This window comes from Balaenoptera ricei, chromosome 1 (genome assembly GCF_028023285.1).
Source record: "Balaenoptera ricei isolate mBalRic1 chromosome 1, mBalRic1.hap2, whole genome shotgun sequence".
Classification (NCBI taxonomy): domain Eukaryota; kingdom Metazoa; phylum Chordata; class Mammalia; order Artiodactyla; family Balaenopteridae; genus Balaenoptera; species Balaenoptera ricei.
The window spans coordinates 49,736,051-49,753,073 of NC_082639.1; the positions used below are offsets into that span (position 1 = coordinate 49,736,051).

The 17,023-nt window shown below is 34.2% G+C and overlaps 1 protein-coding gene across 4 annotated transcripts in view; it reads right to left on the reverse strand.

Annotated features, from left to right (window-relative positions):
- The window catches only part of OMA1 (OMA1 zinc metallopeptidase), an 82,063-nt gene that overhangs the window by 59,830 nt on the left and 5,210 nt on the right, over nucleotides 1–17,023 (reverse strand). For all 4 annotated transcript variants that reach the window (XM_059898824.1, XM_059898834.1, XM_059898842.1 and 1 more), the window contains exons 2-7: nucleotides 13,320–13,838; nucleotides 10,648–10,876; nucleotides 7,277–7,450; nucleotides 7,070–7,177; nucleotides 4,164–4,292; nucleotides 934–1,008 (exon numbers count right to left, since the gene is read on the reverse strand). In XM_059898824.1, the coding sequence (XP_059754807.1) occupies nucleotides 934–1,008; nucleotides 4,164–4,292; nucleotides 7,070–7,177; nucleotides 7,277–7,450; nucleotides 10,648–10,876; nucleotides 13,320–13,819 (1,215 nt within the window). In that variant the 5' untranslated portion in view covers nucleotides 13,820–13,838. The remainder of the gene's footprint in view (nucleotides 1–933; nucleotides 1,009–4,163; nucleotides 4,293–7,069; nucleotides 7,178–7,276; nucleotides 7,451–10,647; nucleotides 10,877–13,319; nucleotides 13,839–17,023) is intronic.

The window sequence follows — 17,023 nt, forward strand, 5'->3', positions numbered from 1 at the left end:
AACAGGAACAATTTACTGAAATAAGCAAAGATTTCTTTATCAGAACACAGAATGCACTTACCTAGAGGGAAAATTTCACAGACTGTAGTACATTAAAATTAGGAAATTCTTGATAGAGCCAATCTGTGGCCCATCATTTGGGAACCTCTTAATCTATGCAGTCTGATAATTCACTTAATTCTACTTATGTAACATTCAAAGAACACTGCTTTTGTGAATGAGTAATATCTTGATTTATGAAATTAAATCCATAAAACTCATAATGAGAAATTCAGATAATAGTAATTTTCAATAGTTAGGACTTTTAATAACTACTGAAAACTCAACAAAGAATCAAATACAATAAGAATTTAATATGTGAAGTGGCATTGTTTTCACTCATTTTTAAAAATGCAGTTTTACTTTTAATGTTAAATCCTACCAATAATACGCAGTTATCACAGGTGAGTAAAAACAGCAGACAGGCAAGAAGTGCCCTGTTAGGTAGATATGAACACAGCCAACGTAAACCAGAGAAAAGGCCCAGAGCTGCTCTCCGTGGCTAGCAAAAATAAGCCATCTGCTGCAACAAAAATAATCTGAAAGGTACAGAGTAATAAGCCTGCTCTTCTATCGTTTATTAAATGGTGAAAATTCAGGTTGCTTAGCCAGGAATATAGCTACAGTAAGATAAACCTTTCTCCAAGTGGGGAAAAACAGCTACACATCATCGTACTTACTCAAAAAGCCTCCTTCGATCAGCAAACTAAGGGAAAGGAGTAAAATAAAGACAGCAATAGCTTCCAGAGGGCACAGACTTAAAAAGGTATTAATGAAAAATTATATATAGTCCAACTTTCATTCTATGCCCATGCCAAACCTCATTAAGATGATACACATTTATCTTTTACTATGTGAAGGACACTGTGTATTCTCAACTACTAAATATTTTACCTTTGCAGCAAGTTGTAGTCCAATTTTGTCAGCTTCAGCCTCCAGTGTTCTACTATATGGTCTATCAAACATAAACTAAGAAGAAATAAGAAAGAAAACTTCCATTAAGGCTATTTCATAACAAAAGGAGCAAAAAATGAGATTGTAAAAATTAATTTCATGAAGTACCTAGGATATAGTTTTTATGCTCTCCATGATTAACATTTAAAGAACACCATGGTATAAAAAAAGTGCAGCCTTTATTTCCTCCATCAGAGATTAATATTTTTAAAACATGGAAAGAATAGGAAAAAACCATGCCTGCAAACTTTTGGAGAGTCCACAGTATCATATAGTGGACTTCTATTTTTCCAATTATAATCTCTACTTACTATGTAGAGGATTCCCTAAGAAAGCTTATTGATGCATGATTTTTAATATGACCAAGGAACATTGTGATCTTGCAGTTTTAAAAGAAAATTGAAAAACTATAGCTATATAATAGCCAGTGACACTACTAGAGGATTTATTTCAGTTCGAAAATTAACCATATAGCAGAATGTTCTTTCTTTGACATATTATCTTAATTTCCTCTTTGATTTCTAAGTATTGATTAGTTAGGAAAATGAACTTTTCTTCCAACTTCAATAAAAGAATACAAATAGATATTATAACTGTAATTTTCCTAATTACTTGTATTTATGTGAATGCTTTCCAGTTAAATACTAATTTTCAGTAAGTACTAAAACTTTGTAGAAGATGGATCAATAGGCAGGATTTTTGAGAGAAGAGCTATTAATTGGGGAAGCAATTTTTCAGAGGTAGCTGCATGTCAGTAATGGCTAGAAATAGTAAAATCAATCTAATCCACTGTATATGACCATTAGATATGACTTGCTTCCTTCTCGATCATGTCTGTTTTAGGTTGCTGAACTATATTATATAGTGTCTGCACTTTCCATAAGCAGTCTGCAGGTGTCCCAACGAATCTGCCGGTAGTATAACCAATTAAAAACATTGGCTTTAAAAGGAAAGAAATGTGTTCAAGCCCAAATGCTGATGTGTATTAACTATTAGTTCTGGGCTAATTTTTTAACCCCTCTAAGCCCAATAGCATCATATGTAAAATGGAGCAGTAACAGTACCAAACTCCTAGAGTTGCAGAGAGGATAAAATGAGCAAATAATAATAACTCCCATTTGTTGAGTCCTTACTTGGTACCAGGTACTGTGCTAAATGCTTTCAATCAGTGGTTCTTAACTGGACGTGATATTGTCCCTCAGGGACATTTGGAAATGTCTGGAGATATTTTTGATTGTCACAACTGGGGTTGGGGAGAGAGGGGGGAGTGCTACTGGCGTCTTGTGGGTAGAGGCCAGATGTGTAGAGGCATCTAGACGTGTAGAAGCCACTGAACATTCTGCAATGCAGGGGACAATTCCCCACAACAAAGAATTATCTTGTCAATTCAAAATGTCAATAGTGCCTATATTGAGAAATGCTGCTTTAAATGTATAATTAAACCCGCAATAATGCTTTGAGTTAGCCACTACTATTATCCAAACTTACAGATAAAGAAACTGAAACCTATAATAAGTGTGAAGTAACCTGCTGAAGTTCTATAAAATTTAGGTCTAATAGAGATTAAATTCAAACACAGATCCATCTGATCAGAGCCTGTATTCTTAACCCCTGTACAAAATTAATCTATAATGTTTATCCTAGTGCCTACAATACAGTAAGTACTCAATAAATGTTAGCTACTATAATCATTAGTAATAGCTCTCAAAACCCTACCTGGTAGCGCTCTATGAGGGCTGCTACATTGTACCCAGACAGTTAAGTGAGGGCCCCCTACTTCTTCCTTCCTCTCTTCCTTTCTCTGACAAAAAAATGTCAGCAATTCCCCCTCAAGAACTTCACTATCAGCATTCCCCTCTACTCTCCAATCACAATGAGCAAGCTTCTAGAGAAAGAAATATTTCCTTGTCACCAAAATTACTGGGAGGGGGCCTTGATTTAGGGAAAAAGACTTCAAACAGAAGTAATCCTTACTTCATTTTCAGTTTAATTATTAAAGAATTATACTCAAATAGCAGGATCATCAAGTATTTCAAGGGAGAAACAGCTTCCAGTTATCTTTCTTAAGACTTAATCTCCTGATTCCATTACAGAAAAAGCTATATATTGATAAATGGGGGGGGAAACTACATTACCTTCTTTGACTTCCCAGCACATTAATGATAAAAATAAAATTCAAAATATGAGATTCTATAATCTAAGCAATAACCATTCTTTCTTTTTCCGTTTAAGAATCTTTATTTCAATATAAATGAAACCAAATGATATGCTAACACTGAATAAAAGACTTAGTTATTCAATTTCTAAAGCAATTTGTCTCAAAGAATTTTATACATTGGACTTAAACAGCACCCAGATGGCACTCTGATGGGTGCTCCACAAATCACTGGATAAACAAATAACAGATTGTTCCTAAATAACCAAACCTCCCAGGACAAGAAGAAATATCTGACGAAAGACATAAAATAAAATAACTAATGATAGTTAAACAAAGCAAATATTAAGATTGCAAGACCTCCTTTCAGTAGTGTACTGTTTTGAACAAGATGGAGGACTCAACAAATTTTATCAGATGACTATCATTATGCATAAGTACTAAAAACAAAATTAACAAACACCTATTGAGACTGTCCTTTCAGTATTTTCCAGGCAACATTAATTTAACTGGGAGTGAGGAGATGAGGGTAGTCAAGCAGCTTCTGCCAACCCTGCGCCCATAAAAGTTTACAGGTTTTAAGAGTTCTCCATTAAAATGCAAATAATTTGGGGGAAGGGAGAGACATCCAGTGAGTACACCACTGTTACTAGGAGACAAAAGGGGAACGTCTGAAGGTAAAGCAACAGAAGGAAAGAAAGGGTTGTGACTGGGTTTCCCTCTGTAAGAACAATAACTATGAAAAAAAAAAAAATGCTAGCCAAAAGTTGCCAAGCCCTTCTAACCCATCTATCTCCATCATATAAGAGATGTAGTATTTTCTAATTTGAATGCTCATTATTAAGAATATCCCCTAAAAATAAGAAGACGTAAGACACTAAAAATTAGCACCCGTTTTTCATGATAAGATTCATGATAAGGTATGAAAACATTTCTGGTACTTTTTCCTTTACAGTAATATTAAAATGTTCTCACCACAGGCCATTGCAAATTCAACTTATTGTCTCAGACTTACCTCCTGCAATTTAGACTGAATCCATTGGCCCAAAAGTGCCAAACTATCTCGAGGACAAATGGCCCAAATCATTGTGAGAAAAATCAGACCTAGGAAATCCAGGAAATGAACCAAGCTAGCCTTTTCTGCCTGAGAAAAATCAAAATAATGAAAATTACACTTAATAAATTCAGATAGTACATGCTTATATTTTCTAGTTCATCGTGTGTAATCACATTAAATAATTACATGTGTTTAACTGAACTTCGCCAAGTAAGATTGCAAATTCTTTTTCTTCCGTGTGCTTTATCCTTTCCCAGTCTGTTTTTCCCAGCTCTTGCTTACATAGTTATGCATTCATTTATTCATTTAACTAATGTCTACTTGAGCCACTACCACCATTCAGATACAATGACAGGTTCATTAACCTACAGTGTCTTATACTAGCAAGCATAATAATCTTGTAAAATAGGTACAATTGTTCCCTATTTTATAGATAAACTAAGATGAAGAGAGATTAAAAGAGTTGCCCAAATTCACAAAGCAATTAGTAAAAGAACAAGGAATCAAACCCAGGAAGTGACAGTTTCTAATACAGTCGCTAAATCTTTTTAAAAAATCAAATAAATGTGTTTATTATGCTTATACTTTTAGACAGAGACCAAACACTACCTAACATATGAAGCAGTTAAAACAAGGAACAATTCAGGAAAATATTAGAAATTTATTTTTTAAATAAAAGTCTTTTGACTTCATGACCTAATATGTGAAGAGTCATGCAAGTTTGTAACTTTATCAGCCTGGTATTTCCCACCAGGAAATTTAGTTATATGATTTTTTATATTTACTTATAGCAGTAACCAAAAAATGTTTTACTTAAAATAGTTGTTTGGAGTAGTAATAACTAAATATAAGTTTAATGCACTGGACTGTTCATTGTTCCTCACTAAAGTTGCTGAATAAATGTTATTGTAATGCTGATACTGATAATATAGGAATCATTACTTGAATGTATGAAACATGGCTAACAACTAAAAATAATCACCTAGAATACTTCTTAATATAATCTGCCCTCACAAAGCATTCTTTGCTTCATTGTAAGACTCATGAAAAACAATTATGGAATTATTTTAGCACTAAATGATGAAGTCATTATAGAAGAGAAAATCCTTGTAATTAATTACTAAAGAATATAATTGTTATTACATAATCTTAGAAAACTAAAAAATTTTTTAAATTTGTATTTGTGAAATAATGAAAACATAAAATGGAGACTCCTAAAAGAGAAAACATAGTATTGACAGTGTCTAAGACCTCTAACAAAGAAATATTAATAACTATTTACTATTTTTAAGACCATTTGCTTTTTATGTCTTGTCTAATTATTGCTCTTGCACTGATAGAGATGACAACATTATGCTGAATAAGGCACTGGCCTAGAGGCCAGAAAAATTAATGTACTGAAATGAACACCTTTTAAAAACTAAAAATGGCCAAAATTGATTGACTTTGGAGTTATGAAGCCATTTCTAGAAAGACATAACGTATTTCAACTGCTTAGATTTATTCTTGTATGTATCTGTTTAAGGAAAAGATTTTTTTCTATTTTCCTGTAACTCAGAAGAAACAAAGGAGATAATTACTATTTGCACTCTAGAATAGCACAACTTTGGCCCACCTCATCTTTTTGATACTCTAAGGAAAAGACAGAATTTGAGATGACTTTTAGAGGGATTAATAACATTATCATTTCCACTTGAAGTTAATATTACTTTCATTTCTGATATATTCACAATCCTTCCACTATTTACCTTTGTGTTTTCAATTAAAAAATATACCTCTCTCTAATCATGTGAACAAATGAGCCATGCACAATTTTTAATGAATAAAAATAAAAATATGAGTAAACAAATAGATTATTTTTCTAGATTCATACCAAGTCAAACAGATGTATATTCACAAGGGTATAAATCGACCTGAATTCCATGATCTATGAGAAAAGTGCTGCCAACAGCCGGGTAACTGTAGGAAAAGGAAGCAGTGCCAGACTTGCAAACAGAAAACCTTGATTAAAGTTCCAATTCTGCCAGTTTGTCACGTTAGTCATGTTATTTAGAGTCTTTTTAAACATTAGAGACCTCGTATATAATATAGCAGCAGTCCCCAACCTTTTTGGCACCAGGGACCGGTTTCATGAAAAACAATTTTTCCACGGACAGGGTGGGGGGATGGTTCAGGTGGTACTGCGAGCGATGGGGAGCGGCAGATGAAGCTTTGCTCACCCGCCTGCCGCCCACCTTCTGCTGTGCGGCCCAGTACCAGTCGACGACCCGGGGGTTGAGGACCCCTGTAATATAGGGATATTAAATACCTACCTCATGAGGATAGTATTAAAATTATGAATGAGAAGGTATTAAAAAACTCAGTAAAGTGTAAAATGGCAAGGTATCATTATTATTACTCTGCATTAATTATACATGGCATATCATTCTAGACATTTTCAAAGATGCTCTAAGCTATCCTCTGAGAATGAATAAAAAAGTAAGAAAACATTTACCACTTGAATAGTAATATCACTTTCCTACAGTTGATTTTCTGACTAGATTATAAGTATGTTAATAATTATAGGAAGTTTAAAATCTAATTTGAAATAATTACAGGTTGAGAATAATCACTTCTTAGCAAAAAAGACAGGTGATAAAAATAGTATTTAATAGAAACACTAATTATTCAGTATCAAACACTAAAGACGATAAAAATTCTCAAAATTACCCAATCATACTTTCTCAGGTAACAGAATAAGTCAATTACTAAAAACTAAAATTCCATCATAAAAAATAACTGAAAAGATTCAGTTCTCTAAAAGATTTAACTTGCTAATTTCAAAGGAGTGTTTCAACAACTGAACATTCATTTTAGGTACTTACGGCATGCTCAAGTACTGCGTGTGCTATTTCATGGCCCAGAAGGAAGGATAGCTGATGAATATCAGTCACACTATTTAAAAGCCCAGTGAAGATAAACACTTGTCCATTCTGCACCATAATGAAAATAATGTAAGGAATTAGAACAACATAAAAAACAAGGACGCTAAATTTAACAATTAAAAATTAGGCTGGGTAACATTTACTTACTGGAAGCACAAAGGCATTTATATCTGGGGAATCAACCACGTGAATTATCCAATTGATCTCAGAGATCCCTGGAATATCTTTATTGCATTCAATTAAATGATGAACCACTTCTTTAACAGCCACGTATCGGGCGTCTTTCTCAGTTAGCATATCATTTTTAAATTCTTCCATCCACTGAAAGATTAAAAAGAAAAGTAGTCTCTAAGAGAGTGTTAGTTCTACAAAATGTTTATATTGCTTTAAGTAGTGTTATATGGCACTTATTGTTGAACACTTTAATTTTTAATTATGTAAAAATATGCATATATTAAATACTCAAAAAATTTCAAATTTGAATTATTTATGCAAAGGCAATCTGGTTTCTCACAAAGAGAATAAATTCTAATAACTAAGATTTTTCATATAAATTGGTTGAAATAAAAATTTTACTCTTCTATTAGCCTATAAACAAATAAAATGCTTAAATATTATTTCTAATTTCCTAAATATTTTAGAAAACAAAACATTGCCTAGAGAACAGTAAGATTTCATATAAGAAAGTAAAATACAAAAGAAAATTACTTTCATAACATACTGAATAGAAAAACACCCTATACTTAATAAGAAAGTTAAACTTCCACCAAAAAAAGGACACTTCATTAAAGTGTTTTAGCCAGACAGATTGAAATTACTAAAATTTTAGAACTAATGGGCATATCATTTTCTCTATATTATGCTAATTAAGACTAACCACCATATGAAGACACTTTCTGAAGCTATATTCATGAGACTCTTTCAAGTGTACTTCGAAAAGTGAGGATGTTCTGAAAATATTAAATTTCCATAAAACGTATAATTTCTTTCATATATGAATCAAGAAGTCCATAACCTTCCTCCTTGAGATGCATTAAAAACAGATGATTTTATAGAACATGAATTTAAAAGTCTTTATATAGCGGGACTTCCCTGGTGGCACAGTGGTTAAGAATCCGCCTGCCAACGCAAGGGACACGAGTTCGAGCCCTGGTCCGGGAAGATCCCACATGCCACGGAGCCACTAAGCCCGTGTGCCACAACTACTGAAGCCCACACGCCTAGAGCCCATGTTCCGCAACAAGAGAAATCACTGCAATGAGAAGCCCACACACCGCAATGAAGAGCAGCCCCCGCTCACCTCAACTAGAGAAAGCCCGCGTGCAGCAACGAAGACACAACACAGCCAAAAATAAATAAATAAATAAATTTATTAAAAAAAAAAAAAAGTCTTTATATAGCATTTTTTAAAAGCACAAGTCACCAATGTAAACCGTCTGAAACAAAGAAAACCACTGAAGTAGATACAACAAAAAAAATTGTATGTAATTATAGTACTTTATAATAATCCTATAAGAGCATGTGTTTGAATTTTCATAACAAGCAGGTATTACATTAGTAGGCTAAAAAATAAGAAAAAAAATATATGTACATGTATATAATTTTTTAAAGCTTCTTAGTGATATAAATGGTAGAAGATAACACTAATTTAACACTAGGCCTTTCTCAATCTTAACAGAACACTTTCCTCAAACTTGCTTCTAACTAGACTATTCTAAGAAACATCTCAAATCTCTGTATAAACTGTATAGAAGAGATTGGTCTTATCTTTATTAAGAACAGTCTTTTTAGTGAAAAACCATTATTTCCTTTTTTATGGTAACTTTTCATTAACAAACTCAGAAGCTCAATTGAAATAAAAATATATAAAAATCTAACCATGACAAAGCTGTCAAGTGAGGTTATAAATTCAACAAATATTAATTGAGCACATACAGGCACACCTCAGAGACATTGTGGGTTCAATTCCAGTTCTCGATATCTTTATTGAGATATCTACCACAAAGTGAATATCTTAATAAAGCAAGTCACATGAATTTTTGGTTTCCCAGTGCATACTGTGTGCAACAGCATTATGTCTAAAAAAAACAATGTACATACCTTAAAGAACACTTTATAGCTAAAAAATGCTAACCATTATCTAAGCCTTGAGCAAGTCATAATCTTTTTTGCCTAACAAATATAATAGTAATGAAAAGGCTTGAAATATTGCAAGAATTACCGAAAAGTGACATAGAGATATGAAGTAAGCAAATGCTGTTGGAAAAATGGCACCGATAGACTTGCTTGACACAGGGTTGCCACAAACCTCCAATTTTTAAAAATGCAACATCTGGGGGCTTCCCTGGTGGCGCAGTGGTTGAGAATCTGCCTGCCAATGCAGGGAACATGGGTTCGAGCCCTGGTCTGGGAGGATCCCACATGCCGCGGAGCAACTAGGCCAGTGAGCCACAATTACCGAGCCTGCGCGTCTGGAGCCTGTGCTCCCCAACAAGAGAGGCCCCGACAGTGAGAGGCCCGCGCACTGCGATGAAGAGTGGTCCCTGCTCGCTGCAACTAGAGAAAGCCCTCGCACAGAAACGAAGACCCAACACAGCCAAAAATAAATAAATAAAAATTAAAAAAAAAAAATGCAACATCTGTAAAGTGTAATAAAGTGAAGAACAATAAGATGAGGTTTGTCTATACTATTTATGTGCCAAGCATGAGAGATAGAAAGATGATCCGTCCTCAAGGAACTCACTAGTGGTATAAAATGTTTAACTACTTGAGTGACTATACTTTCCAAGGAGGTATGACTTCTGAATTCCAACTTTATTTTGCATTCAAAAAATATAATAAATAGCCAAAATTGATGTGTGGGGGGTGGGGGGGAATATCTTATTCTACTTTATTTTCAAGGTACAAAAATTCAAATTACAGACCTATTTATTCAAAAAATATATACTAAGCACTATTTTGTACACTGTGCCAGTACTTAAGATGAAATGATAAACAGAATAGACAGGGTCTCTGACCCCCTGGAGCTAGTCTAGAAAGGGAGACAGATCAACAAATAAATAATTATGCAAATAATTATGGTGTTACCCTCATGATAAGTGTTTTAAAAGAAAAGGACAGTATGCAAAGAGAACAGTAGGAGACCTAGCCCCAATATAGCCAAGCACAGAGCATAGCTACAAATGACTAATTCATAATGCAGTCTGTATGAAGGATACCCCCTAGAGCCTAACGTAGCCACCCTGCCTAACCCAGTCAGGATAATCAAGGAAGGCTTTCCTGAGAAAGTGACATTTAAGGTGACATGTGATGTGCAGGAGTTAGCTGGGTGATCCAGAGGAAAGGCAATGTAGGCAGTAGGAATACTAAGCATGAAAGGTCTGAGACCTTTCGGAAAAAATGCTAATTTGCTATCAGAGATTAAAATTAAAAACTAGTGCATCTTTCATATTTAAGAAACTTTCCTCCTTTGAGTATTACATCAAGCAATGTAGTTAAAAACAATTCTTTCTACTTACTGCTTCATATTCCAGTTCTGATAAAAGTCTGAAATGTTCTTTCCCCAGTAACAGAAGCTTGCTCCTTCCTGTGACTGGACTCACTTCCAGGTGTGTAAAATAAAATACTACAAAAAGCAATCCAAAACTACTCAAACCAAGGAATAACTTCCATTTATTCTTCCTTACACTTTCTTTAAATAGTTCCTTTTTGTTAGGAGGAAGTGCCTGCCACCATTTCCTTATGCCCCTAGAGCAAAAAGAAAAATTCAAAGTTCTGATAATAGAATCAGTACATATCACCAAAACTTAATGCTTATGCTAAAATTCTGTCATCAAATACTCAAATTTTTATATGTTTCTGTATAGATGTTTTTTTCAGTTTTTAAAAATTCTTAGCTAAATGATGAAAAAGTAATCAATTATATGGAGCTATAGTTAAAAATTCTAATGCTCATTTGAATTTTCTTCAGTTATTTTAAAGGTAAACGCTAAATGAGAAGCTGTTTTACTATAACTACCATTAACATTTATTGACTGTTTAGCACGTTCAAGGTACTCTTCTAATGCTATACGTATATCATCTCATTTAATCTTCATAATAATCCTGTTACAGAAGAGAAAATGGAGACTTAGAGAAGTTAAACAATTTATACAAGGCTGTAGAGTTAGTAAGAGGAAAATGAGGCAAGGAAGGCAATATAATAGGGATGAACTGCCCAAATAAACATCTGAAGGCGTTACGGTACAACAAATCTATACTTTTAACCACCACTGCCCCCACTGCTCGTCAGACATCTGACACAATCTGCCAGTACTTCAGTAAGGTACAAGGGAAACTATCTCAGCACTGATTATAGAAACAAGTATTGCTCAGTAGCAGAAACTCCACTAACCCCTCAAGAACATGACAAAGGAGAGGTAATAAAAAGAGCATAAGCACTGTAAATACGGAAATGAGAGATTTTATAGATAACATCTGGGGAGGTCCAATTCTACCAGGCAACAATATACTCTCTGCTGCTTGTAAGGGTTCATGGACATTTTGACAACCAGTAATGTTTTCAGCACTGGAACAGAACTTTTTCCCTATGAGTTCATCTGTGAAATTACAACAAGAATTTAAAATATATACATCATTCTCTTGACAAAATTTATTTTATAAAATAACTTCTTTGAGTTATCTTAATCTTGTTAAGTGACACACCTAAAATGCCTTTAAAGTGTTTCAACCTAAAAAGATTCAGATCAAACTATGAAGTATACTTATTTCCAATTTAAAAGTTTATGACATTATTATTTAAAATGTATGAAAACATATCCTAAAATAAAATTTTAGGTGATTTACTATAGTAATATCAACAAAAGGTTAAAAATAAATAAATAATTTAAAAGTATGAAAAAGTGTTATTGGCCCAAGAACTTGGGCTGAGTTGTGACAAAGATTCTCTCCTCCCCCAAACTCTACTCAGACTCCCCTGAACTCTTTTTCAAATAGGCCTTGTCTTTTGGACTGCTGTGTTCACCTCTGCACTGTCCAATTTTAGCAAGAATCCTGCTAGGTCAATTAAGTCAGAATCCCTCATCCTCCATATCTGATCACGATACCCAATCTGTCCTTATCATTCATCATCCCCCAGGTGATACCTGATCACCCTCACCTGCCTTCAGCAATAACTCTAGTAGGTCAGTTTGGGTGGAATCCCCCCTTGCTCCTGATGTTTCCTCTCTGTAGTTTTCCATCTACCAACCCCCCGCCCTGCCCACATAGCCCATGGTGTATTCAGAGCTGACTCTGGTTCTATACTGAGGTCTCTTTTCTCCTACTGCAGAAGTTCTGAATAAAATCTGTTTTTACTTCTTTAACTACTGTCTAGCTCTGGCTTTCTTTGATAGTCGTTACTTAAATTGAGAGCTAAATTAGCTGTATATTTTCTGAGTGCCAAAGCCTAGTCATAAAGAACACAATAAATTACAGAGTACAGGTCCTCGATTTTTGATAAAAAGAAAACTGGGTTGGTTAGCATGGAAGTAAGAAGGCTAGAAGGCACTTCATAGTTATCAAACATAAGAAAAGTTTATAAGGAGACAATGCTTAACTTTACCTTTCTTCAATCTTCATGGAGCAAATAAGAGAAAACAGAATTATGAGGGGGAGTTTTAAATTAAATATGAAGTATCACTTAGCTGTAAAAACATTAAGTATTATAAAGGATCACAAAGAGAAAATAAAAGATTTGTCAGAAACAGAATAGAAAAATAAATAAATAAATAATAAATACTAATTAAGAGTTAACGTGGCTAGGAATGAGCCCTTTCTTAAGTAAGCAAAGTTCTTCAGTTTCATGATCCATTGTCTCAAATTCCATGAACTAAAAAGGAATGCTTGTAAGTACAGTTCTTATACATGAGTTATAACAAACATTTCTGATTCTTGTAATCATAAATATAAGACCTTTTAAATAGTGTCTATATAAAATATACAAGAATAACTTTTAAAGATCACATTTCTGTACTATAATATGCAATAAATGATTTTAAGATTATTAAGGCATACATAAAAAAACTGAGTAGAACCAACTGTCTAGAAACTGAATTCTGAGCTAATTATGGGAGGGAAATCTATCAAGTTTTCTTTAAAAGTGAGTTTTACAGATACTTTTTAAGAGTTTATATTTTAAAGAGCATTTTACCTGCCCACAATGATAGCCAGTAGCTTCTGCACTGGTTTAAGAATCATCAACAAGAGAGGAACCGGAGCAGCTTGAAACCGCGGAGAAGTATGGAAACTCCTGATGTCTCTTGTGGGTAAACAGTTTACAGGATGCACCACTGAAAGAGCAGGAACTACTGGAACGTCTTTCATCAGTAGCTGTCTTGAAAAAGAGTTATTCCATGCAGTACATTTTTGGGTAATCATCCAAATTTCCTTACTTCTGGTGCTCAAGAGGCAGCCTGTTCTTTTGTTATTAAAAGTCCTATAGAAATGAAAGTTTTCAGGCAGAAATGTCCATCTATCACCCTGATTTACTCCCAGGCCCAGAGACTTATTTACTATATTGTTAATTTTCACTTGATGACAGTCCAGTGAGGTTACAGCTTGTGTGTTACATTTTCTCCAGCTGGTCAGTAAATTCAATCGGAAGAAAACACAGTTTCTAGCAGCAAACTGCAGTCCACAGATGAAGCTCATCTTTGTTTTGCCTGATTATCTGGAACACAAAATATAAACTATAAATATCTAAGCAAAATACTTATTACCAAACTGGGAATATAACACTTATGAAAAAGGTGTTCTTCCTTTAACACATCTCCAACTAAATTACCTTGGGTTTCTACTCACTGCCCCCTGCACCAACTCCTCTTAACAATAAAAACCAAAGAGGTTTTACTAACTTTTAACTCAACAACATGTACTTTCAAAATCTGGATTTTTTTCTTCTTTTCATTTTTTAATTTTAGTTGGGTGAGTCTATTTTTATTTTAACAGCTATATTATTTGGGGAATAAGGAATGGATTAAATAAAAACAGCACTAAGTTTCAGCAATTGGCAGTAATGGGGGGAAAGAGTATTTAATGGAATAGTAAAGTCTAACATAAAATGCATTTTTAAAAATACAGATTTGTGGGACTTCCCTGGTGGTCCAGTGGTAAAGAATCCACCTTACAATGCAGGGGAAGCAGGTTCGATCCCTGCTCCAGGAACTAAGATCCCACATGCCGCGGGGTAACTAAGCCCGCAAGACACAACTACTGAGCCCGTGTGTCTCAACTAGAGCCCACTGTGCCACAATTACAGAGCCCACGTGCCCTGGTGCCCGAGCACTACAACCTGAGAGAGAAAACCCGCACGTCACAACTAGAGAGAAGCCCGCACACCACAACAAAAGATCCTGCACACCTCAACAAAGACCCTGTGTGCCGCAACTAAGACCTGACGCGGCCAAAAAAATAAATAAAATAAATAAATATTTTTTTAAAAACCTAAAAAAAAAAAAAAAGCAAAAATAAATAAATAAAAATAAAATACAAATTTGTTCCGTTCAAATATAATACTGGCACTTCTGATTCAGGTCAATACAGAGTAAAAGGGACTTATCCTGTCACTGAAAATAACCAAAAAAACAGACAGAATATGAAGACCTAAACAGACATTTTTCCAAAGAAGACACATAGATGGCCAACAGGCACATGAAAAGATGCTCAACATCGCTAATTATTACAGAAATGCAAATCAAAACCACAATGAAGTATCACCTCACACTGGTCAGAATGGCCATCGCCAAAAAGTCGACAAATAATAAATGCTGGAGAAGGTGTGGAGAAAAGGGAACCCTCCTACACTGTTGGTGGGAATGTAAATTGATACAGCCACTATGGGAAACAGTATGGAGCTTCCTTAAACTAATAGAGCTACCATATGATCTAGCAATCCCACTCCTTGGTACATATTCATAAAAGACGAAAACCCTAATTCAAAAAGCTACATGCACCCCAATGTTCATAGCAGCACTATTTGCAACAGCCAAGCCATGGAAACAACCCAAGTGCCCATCAACACAATGGAATATTACTCAGCCATAAAACAGAATGAAATACTGCCATTTGCAGCAAGATGGATGGACCTAGAGAATATTATACTTAGTGAAATAAGTCAAATATTATATATCATGTATATTTAGAATCCAAAAAAATAATACAAATGAGTCTATATACAAAAGAGAAACAAATTCACAGACATAGGAAACAAACTTAGGGTTGTTGGGGAAAGGGAGGGGGGAGGGATAAATTAGGAGTATGGGATTAACAGTTACAAACTGCCATACATAAAACAGATAAGCAACAAGGACTTTCTGTATAGCGCAAGGAATTATATTCAACATCTTGTAATAACCTATAATGGAAAATAATCTGAAATATATATATACACACACACACACAACTGAATCACTTTGCTGTACACCTAAAACTAACACAATATTGTAAATCAACTATACTTCAATTAAAAAAAAAAAACAGACACAATAAGTAAAACAATGGTTTCAACATACTGAACATCAGGCAACGAAGAACAGTCATCCCTGAGAAATGGGAAACAAATAAGGCAAGCCCTACAACTGCCCCAGCCTTCTGCCTGGAGAGAGTTTCTAGGCCACTATGCAAAGAGGGGAAACCAAGCGCAGCCCAATGGTCCTCCTAAATTAAAGAGATGAAGCTGGGAATTCAAGGATATTAAACTAGTTATACATATTGCTTATGTTTAAGAAGTTAAAGGAAAGTTTGGGCATGTTATGTAGAGACATGGAATATATTTTTTCAAAAGATCGACATTGAATTTCTAGATTCGAAAACTATAATGTCTTAGATAAAAATTATACTGGATGAGACTAACACCAAATTAGACATTGTATAAATAAAGACTTACAAATTGACGTATCAATAAAAAACTATCCAAAATGGAATGCAGAGAGACAATAGACTTTAAGAAATGCATACAGCATCACTGAGGTGTGGGATAACTCAAGTGACCTGATATATGTGTAAATGGAGTCCCTAAAAAGTGGGGAGGAATAGTAGACAGAAAAAAAAAAAAAAACTTGAAAAAATAATGGCCAAAATTTTCCAAATTTGATGAAAACTGTAAACCCACAAATCCAAGAAGTTTAACAAACCACACACACAGGAAACACAAAAGAAACTACTCTAAGGTATATCAAATTTCTTACAACCAATGAAAGAGAAAACCTTAAATTTGACACCTTGGATTAAATGGATACATTCCTTGAAAAACACAAACTACCAGAGCTCACTCAAGAAGAAATAAACAACCTGAAGAGCCCTATACCCAATTTTTAAATTGAATTTATAGTTAAAAACCTTCCCATGAAGAAAGCTCCAGAACCAAAAGGCTTCTACCAAACATTTAAAGAAGAAATAATAATAATTCTATATAAACTCTTCCAGGAAATTAAAAAGGAATAATTTGCAACTCCTTCCATAAGACCAGCACTACCCTGATACCAAAGACAGGAAAAAAAATTACAAGAAGACTACAGAATAATATCCCTCATGAACATAGATACAAAAATTCTTAATAATATTTCAGGAAATCTAATTCAAATATATATTAAAAAGACAATACCTCATGACCAAGTGAGGTTTGTCTCAGGAATGCAAGGTTGAATAAAAATTCAAAAATCAATCAATGGCATTTTTCACAGAACTAGAACAAAAAATTTCACAATTTATATGGAGACACAAAAGACCCCGAATAGGCAAAGTAATCTTGAGAACGAAAAATGGAGCTGGAGGAATCAGGCTCCCTGACTTCAGACTATATTACAAAGCTACAGTAATCAAGACAGTTTGGTACTGGCACAAAAACAGAAATATAGA